Raw genomic sequence first — 24959 nt, forward strand, 5'->3', positions numbered from 1 at the left:
CAGTCTCTGCTCCGTCAGCTGCAGCTAGTACAAAATGCTGCTGCTCGACTCCTCACCGGCACCAAGAAGCGTGACCACATAACCCCAATCCTGTCTTCACTCCACTGGCTCCCCGTCCGCTTACGTATCGATTTTAAATTACTTTTGATTGTTTTTAAAGCACTTAACGGGCGGGCACCCTCGTACTTGGCTGACCTATTGCGCCACCATACCCCATCCAGAGCCCTTAGGTCAGCTGACTAACTGCTGCTGGAGGTCCCTAGGACCAGACTCAAAACCAGAGGGGATAGAGCCTTCTCTAAAGCAGCCCTATAGGCTCTGAAATAGTCTCCCCCTCCACGTCAGATCCGCCCAAAGCATCGAGGCTTTAAACATCTTTGCAAAAGCACACCTTTTCTCCCTGGCCTTTGACCTGAGGTGAGCCTGCCTCCCAACACTTTTTGTACTTTTATTTTTGCACGTGTATTTGTATCTGTTGTTTCTCTTTTACTAGTGTTTTCTGTTAAGCACTTTGGTCGGCTGTTTTTGTCGTGTGCTATATAAAGAAACATTACTTTCTTACTTACAGACAGACAGACAGACAGACAGACAGACAGACAGACAGAAGAACTGAAGCTGTCCAGCTTGATTCCCCTTGGGGGATTTTAACAAAGTTCTCTAGTATTTCCCTGGCCCTTTTGTAAAACATCTCTGGTCACCTCTTTGTGAGGTTAGAGGTAAGCAGCCTTACTAAACCCTTTGCCCCTGATGGGAGGGATGGACTTTGGAGCTGGGGCAGTACTGTCTGAGGCTCCAACCTCCCCTGCCTATGGGCTCTGCTGAGGGGTAGAAACGCCCTGTGCTGTGGTTGAGGAACCAGTCTCGATCGAGTACTCTCAAACCTAAGGAGAGAGCTTCAACGAACCCATCATGGGGGACTCTAAGCTCTACCTTCTGCTACTGCTGAGCACATCTGCCTTGGCCTGTAAGTACCTCTCTGACTGTTCCCTGGAGCAGTAGTTGATTTGTCTTGAGAAAGAGTAAATTGTATCCTTATAGTCATGTTTTATGACTTTATGATGATATTTTGATGTGGAAAACGATGTAAACGATGTAAATTTAAATACTGTATGCATTACTTCATCATAGATGCTCAAGAAGAAGAACACCCAACCTGCTTGTGTAAGTTACACAACATAAACCATTTGTTTTATCTGTGACATCAATTTGAATAGCCATCTGTAGATCCTTAAAAAGTCTGATTCCAAGTGAGCTGTGTTGGTACAATTAATGTTCCCTCTGTTTCCCAGTAGTAAATAAATTACCTGCATTAATCAATGTAATTAGCTGTTTATTTCGCTTCATTTGAACGCCCTTCAAATATATATCTGTTCTTCCCTTAGTGGCCAAGAGGTACAAGACCCTGCATATGTATGAATACCAGTATGACGCCGAGTCCCTGAATGCCATAAAAGGAGCTTCCCAACTCAAGAATGGACCCAAGGTCTCTTGCAAGGTGGGTGTCATTACAACTATGCTTATTTTCAAAGGTGTCACAATGTGTTCAGAGATGAAAAGTGAAAACAAGCGTTCTGATTGGCCGAGAGGCTTACACAGCGACCTACGCCGATGTGTTGTATTTGTTTGTCGTGATTTATCATAAATATTGTCCCTCGGTAGGGATTTGCCGGCACTCTGCTGTGCATCCTGCATCCCCAGGATGCGCAAATATATGTCGATAAATCATGCCCTCGCTGGCATTATTGTGTAACTATTGTACAATTATCGGTGTCTTCAGAGCATACTTCAGAGCATTCACCCTTCACCTCAGTCTATCAATATTGACTGAAGTGACCCGTTGCTGCAAAGAAACAATCCTCTAAACTCTGTGCTTCTCCCTGCAGGTTGAAATGGAAGTCCCTCAGACTTGCAGCTACATCCTGCGCACCACGGGCTGTAGCCTGAGTGAGGTGGTCGATACGGACGCAGAGGGAAACCCTGTGTTCGGACCTGGCCCTGGCTCTGATGCCTTTGCTGTTGCCATGGAGAAGTCAGTATCCCTGTCACGGTGTCCCTTTATCCCATCCTGTATGTTTAAAACCTACCGTCTCTTTTCTGTGGGCCTCCTCAGTTGTACAAGTGCATAATCCTCTCTTCTACTGTACAGATTACATGATAATAAATGTTTAGAAATACATGAATGGGGGCGCTTAGAAATAGCGGGTTAATAGCGGGTTAAGCGTAGCGGGTTAAGCGCTGACCATGTAACCGCAGGGTCCCCGGTTCGATTCCGTCCGGGGACATATCCTGCATGTCATCCCTTCTCTCTCTCTCACCCATCCTTCCTGTCAAATCTCTACTGTCTCTGTCACAATAAAATGAAAAAAAATATGAGTGGGACTGCCAAAAAAAAGAAATACATGAATGAAATGAGCTGGTAAAACAACCTCTGACCTCTCTCTCCTTGTCCAGACATCCTCTGAAGGTGGTGGTCGAGGGAGTGTACGATGTGAAACTGTACCCAGAGGAGGGCGAGACCATGACCATCCTGAACATCAAGAGGGGGATCGTCTCCGCCCTGGCCGTGCCCCTGGTGGAGGAGGAGGAGAACAAGAAAATGGTCCATCAATCTGCCAAAAAAACACCCCTCGCATTAACCTGTAGTATTGTACTCCATTAAAGCAGTGTACTGAATAATATCTAACATGTAAACACTACTGGTTCTATTAGGGTTAGGGCATTTAACATTAGGTCAGAATATTTTTGGTAGTGTGCTAACAAACTGTTTACCTCTCTTCTGTTACCTCCGTTCAGCCCACCATCCACGGCGTGTGCAAGACCGGCTATTCTGTCAACAGCAGGGAAGACATCGCTACTGACGTCACCCTCACCAGGGACCTGTCCAAATGTGACCACTTTGTCCCCCAGAGGGGCCACACCAGCCCCCTGGCCCTCATCTCTGGCATGGTAAGAGTTCCAGGGTGCTGCTTAGAATGGGATACGCATGCTGTGATATAAGTAAGCAATTTACCATGGGAGGAAGGGGGTTGTGGAGACATTTACCACTGGTACAGGGTTGAGTCGCCCTCGAATGGTAAATTGCTTTTCTACAACAGCCACCACATAATATAAAAAAACAAATAAACAGTTGTAACATTAAATTCATTTATTTACAATCATTAATCGTTTCAGAATACATATCCCTCCACCACAGAATATAGTCCCATAAACAAGGTCAGCACAAGTGTTCTTAATCAGATGGATTGGGAGGCGCATTGATACTGGAAATGCGGTCCGAACTGAAGGTTGTTGGGATATTTACCACTGTTGCTAGCCAATCCAGTATCCAAACATGCTGTTGTAGAATATTACATATACAGTATATATATATGAGATCCACTCAAAACCGAACTACAATAACCTGTCACAATAACCCCCCCCCCCCCTTCCCTACAGCACTACCCTCTTGCCCAGCTGATCAGGAGCTCCCAGACCTGCAACTACAAGTTTGACAATGAGCACAAGCACATGACCTCTGGTGTCTGCACTGAGACCCACATCCTGGTGCCTTTCTCTCACAAGTGAGTCAAACATTCTAATGCTCTCTCACAGTCATCCACGTTCCTTGTTATGCCAGTCCATTTAGAGATGTGATGTATATTTACTATCTATTCTTCTCTCCACAGAGGACAATATGGAGTTACCAACGTTGGCAAACAGTCTCTGACTCTGCTGGAGGTGTCCACCTACAACAAGAGAGTCTTTGACCACAGTAAGCATTTTAATCTAGTCACTTACATGCTCATGATGTGGATGTCTCAAACAATCAGAGAGTTTAAATAATTATTATACAACAGTTAGTTCCGACCAAGTAACTGGCACTGGGACTTTTAATTATGTATCACTCCGCCGCACGGGTGTTCTATTAAATGACCGTTAATACAAAGTAGCTAGCCTGCGGATGTTTGTGTTCAGGTTACTAGGCAACAGTCCAGTTGAAGTTCAGTTGCGGAACTATTTTTTTTGCCGGAGCCAAAACAAATGATCATAACTGTTGTCGCTTATTACTGTTAACTAATAAATGGCGCTGTAGAACTGTTGTATAAAAGCAATATCACACACAAGGTCGTGCTGTTATACTGAATATCAGCACGGCTGTGATTGGCCTGCGGCCTCGTACCTACGACCGAATCACAGCCGTGCTGATATTCAGTATAACAGCACTCCCTCTCGTGTGATATTGCTTAATTCTGATGTCTAAGATGTGGTCTTTGTCTGTCTCCAGATGAGGCCAATGTTATGGGGCTGCCCATGGAGGCTGCTGAGGACAAGAGCGTTGTCCAGGACAAGGACGCAGCTCTGGCTGTCCTGAGGGAACTGGCCACTCTGTCCCAGTCCAACAGCGGTGAGAAGAGGGCCCACCTCTTCCAGAAGCTGGTGACCATGGTCCGTGGAATGAAAGCTGAAACCCTGAGCCCTGCTGTCCCCGAGGCCCTGGAAGTGTCGGGACCCCTGACCTACCAGGTTCTGGCCCAGTGCGGCACCCCAGAATGCAGCAGCGCCATCATGCAGATCCTCAGGACCTTCGACAACTCTGCCATTGCGGTTGATGCTACCGTGTTCGCCATGGGACTGTTGCCCAACCCCTCTGCCCTCCTGGTCAATGACATCCTGGCTATGGCTCAAAACAAGCAGAGCAAGCTCATCATGTATGCTCTGAGCAATGCTGTCAAGAGGTGAGTGTGCACTTATAATGATTATCAGAATCAGAGTTGCTTTCATTACATCAATGTATGGATATACAAATAGTACATTTCTTGGGTTCAGGTTCGATAAGACATAGTCAGAAATGGCAGAAAATACAAACTCAATAATAGAATAAGCAGGATATAAACAACAAAATCAATAAAAGAATGAGCAGAATATAAACAACAGCCAACAATCAGCAATAGCTGTATATACAATAGCGTCAATAATACAATAGATGATAGCAGCAGGTTCAAGTCATGTCAGGTTGTGCAAAAACCCTGTGCAGGTTGCAGTGAGATGTGACACACTGTGTGTACTGTCACACGGTGCAAAAATGGAGCAGTATACAATACAGGTAGGTAGTGACCAAGTAGTCAGGTAGTCAAATATGTTTTGTTAATGCAGTGGGGATGCAGTGGGGATGCCTTATGTCAGTGCAGGTCCCTAGGAGCCTGGTGGCTTGTGGGAAATAGCTGTTCGACATCCTCTGGGTTTTTTGCCCCGAGGCTACGGTACCGTTTCCCCGACGGCAGTAGTTCAAACAATTTATGATTTGGGTGGCTGGGGTCCTGGCTGGGATGAATATTAGTAGAATTATTAGATTTCATTCATGGACCTCTAATATAATACATGTTGTTATTAGAATGTATTATCTGTAACATCTGTAATGTTTAACATATTTTACGTAAGCAGTTTACCATGAGAGGTAAGTTGGCTTCGCCTCGTGCCACAACCCTGTACCAGTGGTAAATGTCTCCACTACCCCCGCCCTCAAATGGTAAATTGCTTTTCTACAACAGCCACCACATAATATATATATATATATATATATAAATAAATAAAAATACACAGTTGTAACATTAAATTCATTTATTTACAATCATTAATCGTTTCAGAATACATATATCCTTCCGCCACAGAATATAGACCCATAAACAAGATCAACGATTGCATTGTAGGTCAGCACGGGTGTTCTTAATCAGATTGATTGGGAGGCGCATTGATACTGGAAATGCGGCCTGAACTGAAGGTTGTTGGGGTATTTATCACTGTTGCTAGCCAATCAGAATCCAGTATCCAAACATGCTGTTGTAGAATATTGTGTTTCTCATCAGGTTCTACAAGGCTGAGGGCAAAGTGACCCCTGAGATCCACGCTGTCGCTGAGTTCATGGCTGGCCAGCTGGGTGACTGCACCGGTGACCAGGAACACACCTTCATGACCCTGAGGGTGAGTGCACCATCAGTCCCAGTGATCAAACTCACTTCGAGATGGAAAGAAATGTAATCAGACAAAGTAACATCTGCTGCTTTCTGTTCTCCAGGTCATTGGTAACATGGGCGCAGCCCTGGGAGCCGCCAGCCCTGCCCTGAAGTCCGCTGTGATCCAGTGTGTCAACAAACCTGAAGCCTCCCTGGCTGTCCAGCAGGCTGCCATCCAGGCCTACAGACAGACCCCTGTCCCTGAGGAGGTTAGCCAAAATATCAACTATTAGCTTGAAAACAACAATGGAGAATCACATGTTTTCATTGTGTTTACTATATTATTATTATTATTATTATTATTATTATTAATAATAATAATAATAGTAATAATACATTAGACTTATATAGCGCTTTTCGAGACACTCAAAGACGCTTTACAAACTGAAATGATCGAGTAGTAAAATAAAAATAAACCAAAAAAGAATAATAAATAAAAGAAAGTATAAAGTAGTATTAAAGTAGTATTACTACTTTAAGTAGTATTAAAGTAGTATTAAATTAAAGTATTAAATCTAAGTGTCTTTGGAGGACATTGTAAATACTGTAAATACCTATAAATAAATAGGACATATTAATACTTAATGGGTCAATATGTTGTCCTTGTCACAGGGCAGAGAGGTGTTGGTGCAGGTGATGTTGGATGGTGATAGCCCTCTGCAGAAGCGTATTGCTGCCTACCTTGTGCTGATGAAGGACCCCCAGCCCAGTGAACTGGCTCAGATGCCTTCTGCTGTCGGCAGGCAATTCAAGAGCTTTGTCTTCTCCCACTTGTCCAACATCCTGGCCTCCACTGATCCTAAGATCAACGAGTATGTATAACATTTATATACATCAACATTTCACTGCTTCAGCTAACATAAATAGAAGTTCTCTTTCAATTGTCCCTTTATCATCATATATTCTCCTTTTCACCTTTAAGGCTCTCCATAACCTAGCACCTTCATATCTCTCTGAACTTCTTCTTACTAACACTCCCTCCCGAAAGTCTCACATCCTCCTCTGCCAACCAACTTGTCATACCTTCTGCCTGACCTGACTACTATGGGATCTAGAGCCTTTAGCCGTTCTGCTCCCCGCCTTTGGAACTCTCTGCCACCTAACATACGTAATATTGACACTCTCTCCATTTTCAAATCCAGTATTAAAACACACCTTTTCACAATGGCATATCTGGTTTGACCTGCTGTATTTAGTTTGTTGTTACTAATCTGACTTTGCTTTGTTGATTTTATAATGTTTTGATATGTGGTTTTGAACTACCGGTATGTCTTGTAAGATGTCCTTGAGAGCCTTGAAAGGCACCCATATATAAAATGTATTATTATTATTATTATTATTATTATTATTATTATTATTATAATTATATAAATCACCTTTGTGTTAATCCTTCCTCCTATTACAGGCTGAAACAGAAGATTCTAGATGCCCTGCAGAGCAATGAGGCTAATGCCATAGTCCCCTGGTTCTCCCGCAACTACAAGGTTGGATTTGTAGAAGGAAACATGATCTTTGATGGATCTTTGATACCCAAAGAAGTCATGCTGGAGATGACCCTGAAGGCCTTTGGCTATGATGTTGACATAGTGGAGGTAAAAGTTCAAATTCTACCTAGTTTTTTTTTTTTTTTTAAGAAAATCATGCATCTATTCAACTTTACTTTTTCTGTCAATTTGACCATATACAGAAATCAATTTGACCATATACAGTACATTCACTTATTTTCACTTTCAAGGTTGGCATGAAGGGCAAAGGATTTGAGCCAACTGTTCAGGCCTTGTTCGGATTTGGTGGATTCTTACATGACGCAACAGAGACCGCCGTTGTCAGTGTTATTGGCGATGTCTACGATGTCTACCAATGGATCAGGAACGTACCTTTGTTGGGTGGAAGAAGGAAGAGATCGGTATTCAAAATAATGCTCTCTTGTTCCCTTTTTCATACCAAATATTCAATCATTGCAAAAGTTGAATTAGACACGATTAACTTACTTTTGGACTCATATTGTTTTAACCACCCAAGATAATGAGGACAATTGGAGACAACTTTAAAAAATTGGTGAAGGACCTGAAGGCCCAGGAGTCCCCTGAGGCCATGGTTTACCTGAGGCTGCTGGGTAATGAGCTTGGATACCTCAAGACCAACGAGATGGAGGAGATGGCCTACTCTGCTGCCTTGATGATTGATAACTTCCTTAAGATGTTCCCCAGTGCTGTATGTACAAGTACCCACGCAAACTCAACCACATAAGATCACAGTTGAATAATTATAGTAGTTTATAATGATGCTACTTTACATTGCAAAAATCATATGCATTCCAGAAATGTGTTACATCTCTCTCTATCTGTTTAACATGCTTTCTATCTTCATGTTCCACAGCTGATGGAAGGATTGATGACAAAGGCTGACAATGAAGTCTTCGCCCATTACATCTTCATGGACAACGAATTCTTCCTGCCAACTGCCACTGGTGTTCCTCTCAAGATTGCCCTGTCTGGTACCTTCACCCCTGGTATCAAGGGAGGACTTCACATTGCACCTGACATGGTCAATTATTTTATTCCTTTGCAAAGATCTATTTACTTACCATACCCTTTTACATGAATAAAAATGTAATTCTATGTATAACTCATTGTGCCTGATCTCTTTCCTACAGAGCGAGGTCTCCTTCATGCCCTCTGCTGGAATTGAGTTTGTGACCCATGTTGGCTCCCACATCCCTGAGTACGTCCTGTCTGGACTGGACATGCACACCAACCTGTACCATGAGAGCGGGCTCAGTGCTAAGGTCGCCATGGCTGACAACCAGGTCAAGCTGACCATCCCTGCTCCCCAAGGCCCTACCAAGCTCATCAGCATCACGTACGAATTTACAGTTACGGTACTTTTTCACAGCCATTAATGTTAACATTTACATTTCACAGCTTTTAAAATGTCTTTCTTCTACCCAAAATACAGCAACTCCCTGCATGCAATCACCTCTGCTGAAGTGAAGACCATCCCACCAATGGTAGAGGACCGAGTTGATGTGTCTGAGTGCAAACCTGTGTTTGCTGGCATGCAGTCCTGCACCACCCTGCAGTACACTGATGCTAGCTCCCATGATGATGCGCCCTACTTCCCCTTCACCGGAGACAGCAAGTAAGTTCTTCACTACACTGGCAGAACTGCAGAGTCACTACCCATCTTCTGTCGGAGACTGAAGACCCATCTCTTCAGGTTACACCTTAAATGCTCCTCCTGAGACATCTACTACCCCCCAGCACTGCGTCTCCTGAGACACCCACTTTTCCCCTTTACTGTGTCCCCTATGACTTCTATTGCCCCCCTTGTACTGTTTCTCTGTTCTCCAGTGTCTATATATAAAAAAAATATATATATAGTGTCTATATATAAATAAATAAATAAATATATATATATGTTTCCTTCTATCACTGAGACTGCCAATGGCCCTGGGCCTGAGCTAGATTACTCTTCCTGCTACGACTGGTGGATTGATGATTCACTTGCTTAGTCAAATGTATTGATTGTAAGTCGCTTTGGAATAAGCTAAATGCCAAACATGTAAATGTAAGTGGTAGAGCTTCTGAGCACATACTGTTTACTAATTAAAAGAGAAATCATCTTAATGGTCAAACTAATGACAACAAAACATTTCTTTAGGCTTGCTGTCGAGCTCCATCCCACCGGCGAGGTCTCTGAATACACTGCCACCGTCGGCTACGAACTCTTAAGGGAGGGCGAAGAAGGCGGCCAGAAGGTTGACATGGTGAAGCTGGTCCTGAAGGCTGAAGGTGACTGTAGAAGAGAGAGAATGTGTCATGTTAGTGAGGGATATAAAGTGATAGAATTCTTTTACCATCTTTTTCTTCCCTTTTTTTCCCTTGATGACTAAACTTTTTGTTTTTAACATAATAATAATAATACATTAGACTTATATAGCACTTTTCTAGACACTCAAAGACGCTTTACAAACAGGAAAGATCGAGTAGTAAAATGTCTTTGTAGGACAATCTACTCTGTGTACTGCAAGTATATCTAGATTTCTTGCGGGGAAGCGGCGAAAACAAGCAACGCCAGCATCCTCTCGACCGGCATTTTTTGAAAAGTGAAAAGTCTTACGAGTATGATCAATGTAATGTTTGCTAGCTACCTCTAAACGTGGATTTGGCTGGGCTAACCCTAACCCTAAATTAATTAATTTGAGGTGGTAAACACAGTCTGGCTATCTTATCTGTCTAACTGTTGTTAACTTATCATGAACATGAACACAGGTGCTGAACCCACTGAGGCCACAGCATCCGTGAAGTACAACAGGAGGAAGCACACCGTCACCGCTGACATCCAGATCCCTGAGTTTGACCTGGAGGCTGGACTGAGACTGGGTGTTGTCGATGGCAACACTAAGGGGAAAGGAACCCACTCCATCTCCATTGACCTCATCAACAAGAACATCCCTCAGCTGTCTCTGGTTGGTCGTGCTAAGTAAGTTGACATCGCAATTCCTCATATTTCTTTATTCTTTATAGTTTTGTTGTGTTTCTATTGCATACTTATCAGCCTTCCTCGTGGTTAAATAGGATTGCAGCCATGAGGGATGCTATGCTGCAGGTTCAGCTGCTCGTCCCTTCACTCAAGGCTGACGCTACAGTTACAGCCAACCTGAAGCGTGGCGAGGAACTGGAATTTGAGCTTGAGAGTGACATCAAGCTCCCAGAGACCAACTCAGTGCAAAAGATCACCCTGAAATATGGTATGGATGTTTTTGATATCCTCTCACTTTTTTGTGCAAACATGGTTTCATTGTTGATTCATATTTAGCTGTATTGTTTGACTATTGACAATTGTTTGACTATTCATTTCTCAAGATGTGTTTGTCGATTATCCATGGGTGCCTCATGATATTCCATTATTTTCTAGATGACAGCAAGATTGAGGCTGAGATCAAGTCTGAAATCAACTCTGAGATCCAAAACATCCTCCCCCAGGCTGAGACAATCAAAAAGATGGTCAACGATGTTCTTGATCTGCAGTTGGGCCAGACTGACGTGAAAGTCCGTCATTTCCTCACCAAGTCTGTGGAGGTAATATTAAACGTTGTGTTTCCCATACATTTCTTATCTTTACATTATCTTTACGACTTCCATTTGAACTGATTAACAATACCTATCTCAACTAAAGGCAACCAACAACTACCTGGAGAAATACGCTGCTGATATCCCGTACCTGCAGAACCTGAGAGTCCCTGAGATGCCTGAGATCACTCTTCCTGAGAAGCTGTTCCTAAATGCGTAAGTAAGGGTAATTGTTAAAATTAGCATCATTGTTTTTCATTTAGTACATTTTGGGGATTCCTAATGAAGAGTTGATCATCTACTTAATATAAATCACTATTTCCTTAAACAGTGAAGCTGCAGCTGCTTACCACTTTAACAATGAACGATTCACCATCGCCATCCCCCTGCCTCTTGGTGGGAAATCCACCGAGGAGCTGAACTTCCCTGCTGCCCTGACCACCCCACACCTGGTTGTGCCCCTGCTTGGCATGGAGCTTGCCTCCATTCAGATCCCCATCCCTGAGCTTTTTGTTCCTGAGACCCTTGCTGTATCTGTGCCATACTTTGGAAAAGCTGAGATTTCCACCAAGATGAACAGCAACCTCTACAACTTGGAGGGCTCAGTGTCTGCTGGCAAAGATGCTGTTGAGATACCAAGCTACTCAGCTAAGTTTGAAGTGGTTGGCAGTTCTCCTCTGGACCTCCTTTCCATCAGGATTGAAGGTACAATCTCACCTGCAAACATCTAATTATTTCATTTTAATTCATATCAAATTCATAATCTGGTATTCATATGGTTATGTTAAAATACATTATTTTTGTCTTCACTTAGGCTCTGGATTACTTGAAAGCACTCCTGGTGATTCCATCAAAGCCCACGTGAAGACCTCTGTGAGCCACAAGCTTCTTGATGCCAGCATTAGCATCATGGAAATCGGGACTGTCACTGACAAGATCAACATAAAATCCAGCAGCAAGATCGAGGCAACAAGTCCTCTTGGCCTGGGTGTATCTCTGGAGCACACTGGCCAAGCTGGTGTCAACACTGAAGAAATCTCTGGTGATAGCAACTTGGAGGCAAAAGCCACCGCTGGACTTATCTATGGTATCACCAGCACTACCCAATCTTTCACCATATTACCACTCAGGCTTCAGGCAGAAATGGATTCCACCCTGAAAATTGATTCAACCCTTCTTCAGGCCCAGAACTCCATTGCTGCATCCTTCGCCAATGGTGAGCTGTCTTTTGTGTCCAACACCAATGCATACGAAGACCTCCTGACCCACGTTGCTGAACTCGCCTTCAAGGAAAACCAGCTGTCCATGAAATGTGAAACCAATACTCGTGTCCTTGGCATGAAGATCCACAACCACGCTGAGGCCTCAGCTGGTGCTGGTGCAGTCGCTCTCAAGATGGAGACCAATGCTGACCAATCTGAGAATCACATTTATTCTCTGCTCACTGCCTCCATGGATGTCAATGGCCTAGCAGTGAACAGTGATGCCAGTGTGAAGCTGATTGAGAACGAAGCTGCACACAAAGCTACCCTGACAATTAACAAGGATGGCCTGACCACAAGCGCAAAAACCACTGTGCAGGGCGCAAAAACCACTCTGCCGGGACCCCTGACCATGGAGAACACCTTCAACGCTGGACTTGATGCCTCCAGAGCTAGCCTGTCCATCGAGACCAAGAGTGCATTCCAAGGCATGAAGTTTGAGAATGCTAATTCTCTGACCGTCACTCTCTCTACTCTTGCCTTTAGCTCAAAGGCTGAGGCTATTGTCAGTGAGAATATCACATACACACATGACATCACCATTGACCTGGAGCCTTACTCTGTGTCTGCAAATATGAATAATGACCTGAACCTTCTGGAGATCAGTCTTGTCAATGAGGCTCAGCTGAAAGCAGAGCTTTACAAGGTCGACCTGACTGGCAGTCTTATTTTCACTGACGTTGGTGGAGGGATCAACCATACACGATCAAATATGCTGATCAAATACACGATCAAATATGCTGACCTAACCGCTAACGCTAGGTGCACCACCCGTGGAAGACTCCTTGGAGTTCAAATAAGCCACAACATTGAGCTTGAGGTTGTTGGTCTTGCTGCCAGGATCGAAAATGTCGTCCGCTTCCAGTCCCGGTCTGTCCGCCTCGACTACACCGTCCGCGCCAGTTTAATTCCCTTTGACTTCAATCTTGAATGCATCGTCAATGCTGATGGACAGCAAAGTTTTCAGTTCTACGCAAAAGGCCTCATTAAAGCACAGCCCATGGCTTTCACCAGCTCACATGAATGCAGAGCCTCCATCACCAATCAGCTGAATAGCTTCACACTGGAAATACTGGAAATTGACAACAAGATGGACACACTTGTGACTCCCCAGGAGCAGAAGGCCACACTTACGATGAAGTCCAAGATGAACAACCATGCCCTCAGTCAGGAAGTAAATGTATTCAACAATGCGGAGAGGCTTGGACTGGAGGTGTCTGGAACCTTCCTCACTGACCTCCTGAAACCACTGACCGATGAAAACCAGGAATTCACAGTTTCTGCATTCCTGAAGTATGACAAGAGCACTGAGAGTCACATGATTAGGCACCCCTTAAGTTGGAATTTTGTGAAATTGGAAAATGTAAAAATCACTATTGTGAGGATGGCAGAGGCAGTGCAGGAGTGCATCAACAGTGATGATATCAAGGCCAAGCTTGATGCTCTGCCCCAGGAATTGAGTGATTTTGTTATTGGCCTGAACCTGGAAGGCAAGGCTGTCCAGCTGAAACAGGACCTCATTGCCCTCACCCAAGAGTATAACCTCACTCTGGAAGACCTGGACGCCAGCCTCGTGAACCTTTGGGCTGCTTTGGAAAACCTGGTGACAGAAATTGCATCCCGTATCCAGGGCATTGTTGATATTATGAAGGAGATCATTGTGAGTGGCACCCTGCCTGTAACTGCAATTGAGAGGCTTATCAAGGAATACAGCTCTATCCTCTTAGCAGTCCTTGATGTCATCGAAGAGCTCATCAAGCAGCTTGACACAGAGAAACTGAAGGACAGTAGCATTGCAATCCTGCATGACATTGATGCCCAGTATGAGCTCAAGGCTAAACTTGAGCACGCTGTGAGTGAATTGAAGCACTTAATTGAAAGCTTTACCAGAACCAAATTGGTTAAGGATCTGAGGAGCTATATTTCCTCCATCAATTTGGAAGCCTATATTGAGGAGCTGATGTCTGAGATTCCAACTGAAATAATCAGCAAGATTGCTGAGTCTGTCAAGGAAGTGATCCAGGAATTTGACATTATTGGCAAGTTGAATGCCCTCCATGGAACATTGAGAGAGGTGATTGTCAAGTATGAGGTCGACAAGCATATTGAAGCAGTCCTGGAAAAGGTTGTGGAGCTCATTAAGCATTTCAAAATCGATGAAACCATTCAGGTGGTAGCGAATAATCTGAAACCTATCAATATCCCAGCCAAATTCATGCATATGCTGGAAGAAGTCGTCAATTACCTGAAAGCTACTGAGATGAAACATGTGATTAATCATTTGAATGAATATCTTGATGCTGTTGTCCAGAAGGTTAAGTCATTTGATTATAATGGTGAGGCCAACCAGATGATCAGTGAATACACCGTTTATGTGAACGAGCTGATCAAGGCACTGGAGATCCAGCAGAAGCTGGAGGCTTCAAGAGAGTTTGGCAATTTTGTTGTGTCATCAGCAATTAACTTTATTGAACGTCTGAGGGAAGTCAAGGTTGTCGACATGATCAAAACACTCAAGGATGTCATTGTCCATGCCGTCTTCAATGACCTAGTAATCTCTGAGAACCTGAAACAGAGAATCACTGATATGGACCTCAGAGGTGAAATAATCTCCTACCTACAGCAGGTGAGCGAATACTACACTAAGGCCATCACCATCCTTAGCGACTTGTTCAGCGTTGTGTGTGAGGAGGTTTGCAACCAACCAACTGAAATTAAGCAGATCATTGAGGGAATTGCCAATGGACTGAAGACAGCTGAACTACATTTCCCTTCATTCACCATCCCTCTCACTGACCTGGACATTCCGGCCATGAAGATCAGCCTGGACAAGCTTCAGGAGATTGAAATCCCCACACAGCTGGATATCCCTGAGTTCACCCTCCTGGGTTTCCACAGTGTGCCAGCCACCACCATTTCTTTTGATGGTCTAAAACAGGGAATTTTGGAGATCATTGATTTCATTGCCAACTTTGAGATTCATATTGTTGATCTGGATGCCTTCTTTGGAGACCTGACCATGAACTACCTACCTGCCCTGCCTGAGTTGACCCTGCCCGAGATCGCCCTTCCAGAGTTCTCCTTCCCAGCCCTTCCTAAGGTTGCCGCTGAGAAATCAATTCATCCCAAATTCATCCCAACCCTCCAGATTCCAGAGCTCAAACTGCCCAACATCCCCAGTGAGATCATGGTCCCAAGCTTTGGCAAGCTCTACGCTGAGGTCAAAGTCAGCACCCCCATCAACAGCTTCAGGACCTCCGCTGAGCTCCAGAACTCTACAGATAACAATATGACTCCTCAGTTCACTGTTTTCCTGACCTCCCAGGGCACATCCACCGGTTTTGAGATCCTTAACTACAACCTAAACTCCACTACTCATGTTGCTATTCGCAGAATGAGTCGCGTGGTTGTTGTCGAGACCCTGAAGTTCACCCATTCCGCACTTGCAGTTGAACACCAGGGATTAATGACCTTCTACAGCTTGGTATTACCGCTCAGGACCTCAACTAAGACCACAATCAAGGTCACCACTTCACCCTACAATGCTGAACTTGTGAACACTGCCTTCTTTGCAAGTGACATTTTTGATTGGATATCTGCCTCTATGGACACCACCTACAAACACAACATTGACATTTCAGACTACCACAATGAAGCCTCTCTGAACCAGAAGGTTGTTACCACTGGGAAGAGCATGGCAATTACTCTTACCGTTGACGCTGATCAGGGCATCCACAAAAGTGACCTGCGCTTCACCATCAATCCCCGCACTGCCGTGCTGACATTCTCCGGTGACACAGTCTCTCCTATTCTCAAGCTGAAGCAGAGCATGAATGTTGATGCAATGTTCGGCCACATCAAATTTAATGCCCGTTCTGAGGCTGAGGGCCCAGCAATTAAGAACAGCCTTGTGGTGGCATCTGGAAAAGCTTACATGGGAGACGTTGAGCTGAAGGTAACCCATGACACAGAGCTTGTTGGTGCGGTCAGTGGAGTCCTGTCCAACTCCATCAATCTGGTAATTCGTCCCCTCGAGGTTGTGTTTGACTTCCACAATAAGGGTAACACAAAACTTAGCCTCCATGACGCTCCAACCGCCAAGATTGATCTCCAGAATGACTACTCAGCTACCTTCAAGCCTGATGCTCAACATATCAATACTGTGGCTCTTGCTCGCTTCAACCAGTACAAATACCAGTACAACTTCACCATTGACAACAATAATAAGGAATTTGGTATATATGCTGCTGCGGATGGTAATGCTGTTCTTGATTTACTGAACCAACTTGTTGGAATCGATCAGTCCATCATCACCCCTGCCATGAGTGAGCTAAACCTGTATGAGATCACTGGCTTGAAATACCTCTTGACCACCCCTCAGCAATCTGTTGATGTGGATGCCAAGATCCTCTACCAGAAAAGCAACTATGTCCACAATCTGGGTCTAGTCAGCATTCCCTCTCTGGGTAACCTGATCACAGAGCTCTCCTTCAAGTCTGCCATCTTCAATCTGAATGCCAATGCTGGACTCGATGGTGAGGATGACCTTGTGTTGCGCATAGGAGCTACCACAGCCTCTGTGTTTGAAGGTCTGAAGGCCAAGCTTGATGGAACCACCAGACTGACCACCAAGCGAGGGCTTAAACTGGCCACTGCTCTGTCCCTGGAGAACCCCCACATTGAGGGAGCCCATGACAGCACCATCAGCCTGAACATGGATGAAGTTGCTGTATCTGTGGCAACCGTTGCTAAGATTGCGCTGCCCATCCTCAACCTGGAAGTCAACCAGCAAATGATTGCAGACACCAAGACTAAGGCAAATGTTGCCTCTATCTTAAAACTAAAGAGTGATTTCAATGTGCCCCTGATCAAGACAGTTGGCAAGTTAGAGGCTGACCACAGCCTGAAGCTTGAGGGAACCCTTGAGTATATCTCTGTGGAGTCAGCCACCAAGGGCAACATTGAAGGCGAAGTTCTGGAATATATAGATGTGTTGGGAGTCCTGGACAACGAGGCCAACATTTACCTGAACGCTGATGGCCTCCGCTCTACCGCTAAGATCATTACCAATGCAAAACTCAGCAATCATGGGACCAAGGTGCTTGAGTTGGATGTGGATGAGAACTTGGCTGTAGAGGCATCCCTGAGCCATGTGTATGCAGCGCTGAATTTCACCAGCAACAACGAGGCCAACTTGTTGGCATTCACGACAAATGGAAAGCACATAGCCATGGCCACCATTGACTTTGCACCAATGTCATCCCTGACAGCTGATGTTGTGATCGACATGTCTCAGCCAAGCAACTTAGGTGACCTGACCATCTTTGAGAAGACTTCTCTGGAGCTGACAGCCCCCAAGCAGAAGATCTCTGCCACTGCCAAGATTGTCTCCCCTGTGTACACCACAAACCTTGTAGCTGAGATGGAGGGTGAAGCCCCTGTCTTCAAAGTCACACTCAAGTCTTCTGCTACATCTGTTATTGTCTTCCTGGATCATGACATGGATGGTGAGGCATCTAAATCTCTAGATTATTCATCAATAAGGATAAAACTAAACACCGTTTACATCATTCTGTAACTGGATTGTTGGTAATACAGCATAGATTGCCCCTCTACCTGTTTGGTAATGATGTAATTACCTAACAATACTGAATTAACATGTTGTTACATACTAATTTGGTAATTGTTATGTAATAGTATATGGAGTAAAGCAATATGTGTTATTACATATAGTCCTTGGTCCACTTGTTTAATTATACAAACTGCTCAACCCTATTGCCATAGAATTACAAAGCAATGCTACTGTACCAAGTAACACCATGTTCATAATTTATGTTATTTAACTACTGTGGATTATTAAACAGATATACCGGTAAGCACAACTTCATACTATTATTGAATCTTTCTAAAAACAATTCTAATTTCCTTCAAAAGCTTCCATCACAGCAAATGTTGAGAATGAAGCCCTGAGCCTGACTGACAAGATGATCCTGACCCACGCTGACCTGACCCTGGATGTTCAGCATGTTCTTACCCAGGCCCTGAGGTAACAACACCTTTTACACTACAGGCCCTATTGCAATGTACAATACCTATTTGAACACATTATTTAGATCTAGTATTATAATGTTGATCATATATAATAATAATAATAATAATAATAATAATAACTTTTTATTTGTATTGCGCTTTTCCTGCAAATGTTGCAGCTGCATATGTGACACAGTCTGATCATTTGGTCCATATGTCGGCAACCAAACAAAATGTTCAGACTTTTCTTTTAAAACACAGAACTATGTTTCAACGTTGTTGAGAATCACAACACAAACTCGCTAGTCAAGCCAAAATACTGCAACAAAATGGATAACTAGGTAAACTACCTAGTTAAATATAACACTACTTTACATTGTTAGCAGGCTCACAAAACAAGCTGTGTTCGTTGACTAGCAATGTGTCATTGATTTTCAACAACGCGGAAATGTATTCATATCTTTCGAAAGAATATTCCGATCATTACATCGGATCCCGACATGCAAATCAAAGAGCCTATAAAAACAAAGATATTGATTCCAAAATGACATGAACTATCCTCCTTGCATTAAGATGGACTCAATTCAACTTATGGAGTGATTTGTTGAATTTGTTGTATTTCTGTGTTATATATATATTGGTAGATAGATAGATAGATAGAGGGAGCGATAGGTCTGTCAGTCAGTTAAAAGCGAAGGTGCAAATTGCCATTCCCATCCCCATAGTTGAAGACTATTAATTATCTGTCTACCTACACCTTTACCACACCTTTGAGAAGATATCAATCATGCTTATACATTTTGTTTTCTACTTTACAGTGCCTCCCGCCACACCCTGAATGTGGACATCACCAGCCCAACCTTCACTGATGCGAACTTCCGCTATGCTGCTGGCAGAGATGGAGTCAGTGCTTCCATCTCTACTCCATCCACTGGGTTCCTGGGTCTCCAGCTCCAGGGCAGGGTCCCATCTCAGCTGAGCGCCAGACTCTACAGCCGCTATGTTGTGAGTATCCTTCACATTTGACATTACATTTTTATTATTTTTGTTATCATTCACAATTAAGATAGTTTTTGTTAATAGAGTTGTTATAGGTATATTGAAATGGGGTTTCCCTTCGTTTTTTTTTGTCTTATTCACTGGCACAGCCGAGACCCCCACTGCCCCTGCAAGGTGGGGGTGCAGGGGGTATGGGAATGGGGGGGTTGGGGGGGAGTATTTAGGGAACCTACCCAGTACCAGACAATCACCTAGTGGCAGTTTTCTTTCCCCTCAGTCTTCCCGAATAGAAGCCACATTTTCTAACCCAGTCTACCTATGCAGCATTGTAGCCTGTCAACAGGCCATCACAACAACAAAAAAGTGTAACTGCTTCTGTTAATCTGTTATTTTAATACCCGTTTGGGTCTTATTCTTGATCATAGGTAATGATTCATTATTTTCAAACTGTGGTGGGCCGTTGTGTAAATCCCTCTTTGTGTTGTGGGCGCACAATAAACCTGAATAGGTGTTTGTTTGAGTGTTGGGGGGCTAGGGTTACAGTCTTGCGGGGGGCCTCTGTATTAGGTGCTATGCCAGTGCTCTTAGTGTGATTCTTCTTATTCCAACAGTCTACTGCTGAGGATGATGTTGACATCTTCATCATCAAAACCGCTGCCACATGTCCACAGGACACTGACATGCGGAACCTGCAGGTTTCCTGCAACTTGGAGGCCCCCTATGACATGCTCGTTGGTCTGAAGGACAGACTCCCTGCCATCACATCCAGCCTGACCAGCTTTGCTGACAAGTACCAGATCACTGGACATGTGGAGGGGCTATGGAGCTCCATTCGCTTGCTCATTGAAAAGGTCTACCACGAAGATGGTTATCAGTACCACGAAGATGGTAGAATTATGTTTGATGACGTAATGTTGAGCGAGCTCTCGAGGTTCTTCAGGACCACTGTTGTCTGGTACCAGCAAACTGTCCAGGTCTTCCTGGATGCTGCCATCAAGTTCCTTAGGGAGACCCAGTTCAAGGTGCCTGGCGCTGAGGAGATGACCACTCTGCCTGAGGTCCTTAAGGAGCTGACCAGCGGCCTTGCCAGTAAGCTTGAGCAGGCCATCCAGACGATCTCTGTCTCCCTGGACACCTACACCAATGAACTCGTTCAGACAGCAGGGAGAACCCTAAGAGATCTCCTTCACCTAGTTTTGGATCTGGTGAAGCACCTGGAGAGCCTTGATATGTTCCTGGAGCAGTTTGGTGAAACCCTGAAGTTCATTGTTGAGAAGGCTCAGTCGTTTGTAGACTCCCTGGAGTCTGACATCCTGAATAGCATCTTCTCCGAGGTCATCTTTTACTACCATTACTTCTTTACTACTCTATTACATAATCCCCATCAAGAAATAATGTCTGACACCGTCTCTGGTCTTCTGCAACAGGCCAAAGCCTATGTGAAAGTTAGTGGAGGAGTTCTTGAGGTCAACCTTCCCTTCCGTGGTTGTTAGGATGTGTTTTCGTTGTGCGTACACTTTAAATACTTGATATACTGTATATATATATATATATATATATACTTAAATACTATGAAATAACCAATCAAGCTCTGTGTCATTTAGACTGTTCACTCTCAGTCTGCATAGTTCTCTCCTTGTAACTTGTGAAATGTCACTTGAAGTGAACTAGGGACAAACTTAGGATACTCAGAACTGACAGAGAGTCAGGTAACTGGGTTACCATGGCGATCACCTCTTTATGGGGGCAAAGGTAGAATGTGCATGGCTGGTGTACCCTCTATGTGGTCAAGTAGACTGAACGGAGCCTTGTCAACGGTTATGAGTTGTGTCAGACAGCCGTTTGCTTGATCATCAATATTCTATCTAAAAAGGGCACAGTGTGTGTGGCCATTGCTGTGTGCGTTCTCTCTCTGTGAAAGAGCTCACCCGACGTCGTGTGGAATAAAACCTTACTTCAATTGTCTACCTTGAGCAAGAATCTCTTTCATTACTTTGGGTTAGCATCAATCTCGGCCACCACCCATCAATCACCCTATAACAGTGGTATATATCGCGGATTTTGGCACAGCTAGCGGGGTGGTGTTAGGCATGACGACAAGCAGAGTAGGGGTGGGCATCGACGATCGATAATTGATCGATAAGGATCTTGGTCGATCACAAAATAAAACATTTGGTCGATCACAAAAAAAAAAAAAAAAAAAAAAATTTTGTGATCGACCAAATGTTTTATTTTGTGATCGACCAAGATCCTTATCGATCAATTATCGATCAATTATCGATCGTCGATGCCCACCCCTAAAGCAGAGTGCCGTTATAATATACACCCCCTCAGGCCCGGCCCGTGCATTTCAGGCGCTCTAGGCCAGACTTTGAAAAGCACCCCCAGCGCATAGCAAAAAGTACAGTAGGTACTGTATACTGTATATCAGTGGCGGATGCAGAACGTGACTGATGGGTGGGCCTGGAGAATTCTGGGTGGGCCTGAGTGAAGCTCATCACCGCATATTTTCTTTACAATGTGGGGACCGCTACCTAAAGAGCACCACTAGAGAGAGCTCATTGAGTTTCATCATGCACATTACCAGTGTGATTCATCGACACCATACAAATAGAAAATACTCACTTACATTGACAGCTTAATGCCACCAGAGGGCGCTACCACTACATCGTTCTGTGGGTCCATGCATTAAAGGTGAATCATAGAGCACTTACCATTACTCACCACTTGGTGGCAGTAGAGCCATTTTGACCCTGCTTACAAGTGAGCCTCACACACACTAATACAAACACTGGTATACAGGGGTGTATTCCATCAATGTCGCTAAAGGAAAATCCAGGCTTATTTCTTCATCAAAGAGAGAGACTTTGCATGGATTTTCCTTTAGGGACGTTGATGGAATATCCCCCCTGGTGGGGTTTCAGTAATAAATATCAAGAGACCTTTCACGTCCACTGCAGTGCGCACTGTCTAAACTAGTTTTAGTGGATACAGTCAAAGCTGTCTCTGAGGTAGGACCTTTCTTCCCCTTACTAGACTCACATGTGGGTCAAGACCACCAGAACCAAGCTCCGGACCTGGGGTGATGGGGCCTTTTCAGCCTCAGCCCCGTCCCTCTGGAACGCCCTCCCCAACCACATCAGACAGGCCAACACCCTCCCAACATTTAAACAGGCCCTCAAAACCCACCTCTTCAAGCTTGCCTTCACCAGTTAACCCCCTCCCCTTCCCATGTGACCCAGCACTACCTTAACCTTTTTCGTGTCTTTTTATTATTACTACTCAATCTCTTCAGTTTGTAAAGCGTCTTTGAGTGTCTAGAAAAGCGCTATACAAGTCTAATGTATTATTATTATTATTATTATCAGAAATGGCTTAGCGTACAAAGAGAAATGTACCCCAGGTGCACCTAGAGGGCTTAAGGGGTGCGTTAAGGGGTGCGTTCGTAAATACACTCTGGAAAATCTGATCAGCACTCATTGGAATGCCTCTTGTCCAATCAAATTACTTGGTCTGCTCTATGACGATAATGAACCCAGTGTTCGCTCCGGCGCTCTCAGAGCGAATTTACGAACGCACCCTATAATGTGACACTCGCTGGGCATGTCGACATGGCTCTACAAACTATTATGGATAGACTGCCTGCCATTAAGCAAGGCCTGCGAGACACAGTCCAGCAAGAACACAACGGTGACAGATCTGTTGAGGCACAAAAATGTATACTAAAGATAAAGCTTACAAAGGGTTTATAAAGCATAAGTTGTTTATAGACTTAATAATAATTTTGCCATTTAGCAGACGCCTTTATCCAAAGCGACTTACAATTACGAATTACAGGGACATTCCCCCTGGAGTAACTGAGGGCTAAGTGCCTTACTCAAGGGCACACTAGTAGTGGTGTGGCTTCAGGCGGGATTTGAACTCACAACCTTCCGATCACAAGTCCAACTCACTATCCACTAGACCACCACTACCCCCCAAGTCAATCAATCCTATTGATTTTCACTGGACCCGTGTCTGATCTATACTCACATAATTGACATCAACTGGCAGGCTTTTCTCCGAACAAACATTTATATTTACCCCGGCGGTTGGTTAGACAGAAGAAAAATGGAGGAGGCTGTCCTAGACAAATGCCCACCATGTAGAGAGTGTTAGTTCAGCAGGCTAGCTTCAGAGGCTGGGGCCCTCAGAATTAGGTCACCCTGTTTACTGAGCAGCCCCATGCCTCCAGAGATCCACTGAGCTCATATTGTTTTTCAGTGTGGGAGACAGACTAAGAGAGAGCAGCGTTCTCACCACAGCACTACCAACCACCCAGGTGTCGAGCTACATAGGCTTTCAATCCACAACACCTGCAGGCTGGTGGAGGTACACATCGGAGGACGGGCTCATTGTAATGCACAGAATGAAATAAGGAATGGTATCAATCATGTGTGCCTCCACTGACGCCACTGATATCGCTGTAGTAGTTACTGAATATAAGCTGTCATTGTACATAAGAAGTTGTTCTTAATTGACCAATCTGGTTTAATAAATTAAATAAATACATGGATGAATAAAGGCAGAGCATAGACACTTTTTCTTGCGATGACTGATGGATAGATGATTCACTTGCTTAAACAAATGGATTTATTGTAAGTCACTTTGGATAAAGGCGTCTGCTAAATGCCAAAAATGTAAATATTGTTACTTATTCAGCATAGTGTGCTTCTCGGGTCATGCGAAAGTAAGTTGCAGTAGGATTCTCTTTTGTTCAGTTGGTTACAGTTCGTTTGTGTAATTTGCACAGGTCTGTATTGCTCCTTTGACAGAACCAATTTTCTGGTGATTTCTACTTAGTATTGTGTTTGAAAAATACATGTATGTTTTTGTTGTGAAGACTAACCATGCACAGATTGCCACATGATATTTCCTTCTTCTAGCATTGTGACTGCCAATAGCACCTGGTCCTAGCAAAGATGTTTGCTTATGATGACTGATGTATAGATGATTCACTTACTTTAGACAAATGGAATTGGAAGTCGCTTAGGATAAAAGCGTCTGCTAAATGTAAAAAATGTAAATGTACACTCACCGAACACTTTATTAGGAACACTATACTAATACTGGGTTTTAGATATAGAATAGATGTTTCAGGTGCACTTTCAAGGTGTGAATCACCCGTTCTACCGCATCCCAAAGGTGTTCTATTGGATTCAGATTCGGTGACTGGCAAGGCCACTGAAGAACACTGAACTAGGTCATGTTCATGAAACCAGTTTTAAACAATTTTTGCTTTGTGACATGGTGCATTATCATGCTGGAAGTAGCCATTAGAAGATGTGTACATTGTGGTTATACATGATCAGCAACAATACTCAAATAGGTTGTGGCATTCAAGCGATGATTGATTGGTATTAACAGGCCCAAAGTGTGCTATTCCTCACACCATTACATCACCTGAATGAATGAGCAGAATTGATTAGATGACATGAATTAGGTGTTATTCCTAATAAGGTTCCTAATAAAGTGTCTGGTGAGTGTAACATTGTATAACATTTTCAAATTGCCTTGTGGAACTGAAAGCCTACACATGACACGTGAGACAACGGAAATAATCG

The 24959-nt window shown here is 44.0% G+C and overlaps 1 protein-coding gene across 1 annotated transcript; it reads left to right on the forward strand.

Annotated features, from left to right (window-relative positions):
• Positions 1–877: 877 nt before the first annotated feature.
• On the forward strand, positions 878–21321 carry LOC308165242 (apolipoprotein B-100-like). Its single transcript, XM_080539386.1, has 28 exons — positions 878–964; positions 1129–1161; positions 1383–1495; positions 1884–2029; positions 2452–2599; positions 2794–2946; positions 3436–3560; positions 3666–3751; positions 4265–4715; positions 5844–5958; positions 6053–6199; positions 6603–6802; positions 7396–7582; positions 7726–7896; positions 8013–8204; positions 8370–8537; positions 8647–8852; positions 8949–9131; positions 9654–9784; positions 10265–10475; positions 10571–10743; positions 10911–11074; positions 11172–11281; positions 11397–11770; positions 11880–17834; positions 18262–18373; positions 19176–19362; positions 19968–21321. Exons 1-28 carry the CDS (start codon positions 910–912, stop codon positions 20847–20849), a joined length of 11178 nt encoding a protein of 3725 aa, XP_080395512.1. The 5' UTR covers positions 878–909; the 3' UTR covers positions 20850–21321.
• Positions 21322–24959: the final 3638 nt, after the last annotated feature.

Source organism: Nansenia antarctica (assembly GCF_963989245.1).
Source record: "Nansenia antarctica genome assembly, chromosome: 9".
In the NCBI taxonomy this organism is placed as follows: domain Eukaryota; kingdom Metazoa; phylum Chordata; class Actinopteri; order Argentiniformes; family Microstomatidae; genus Nansenia; species Nansenia antarctica.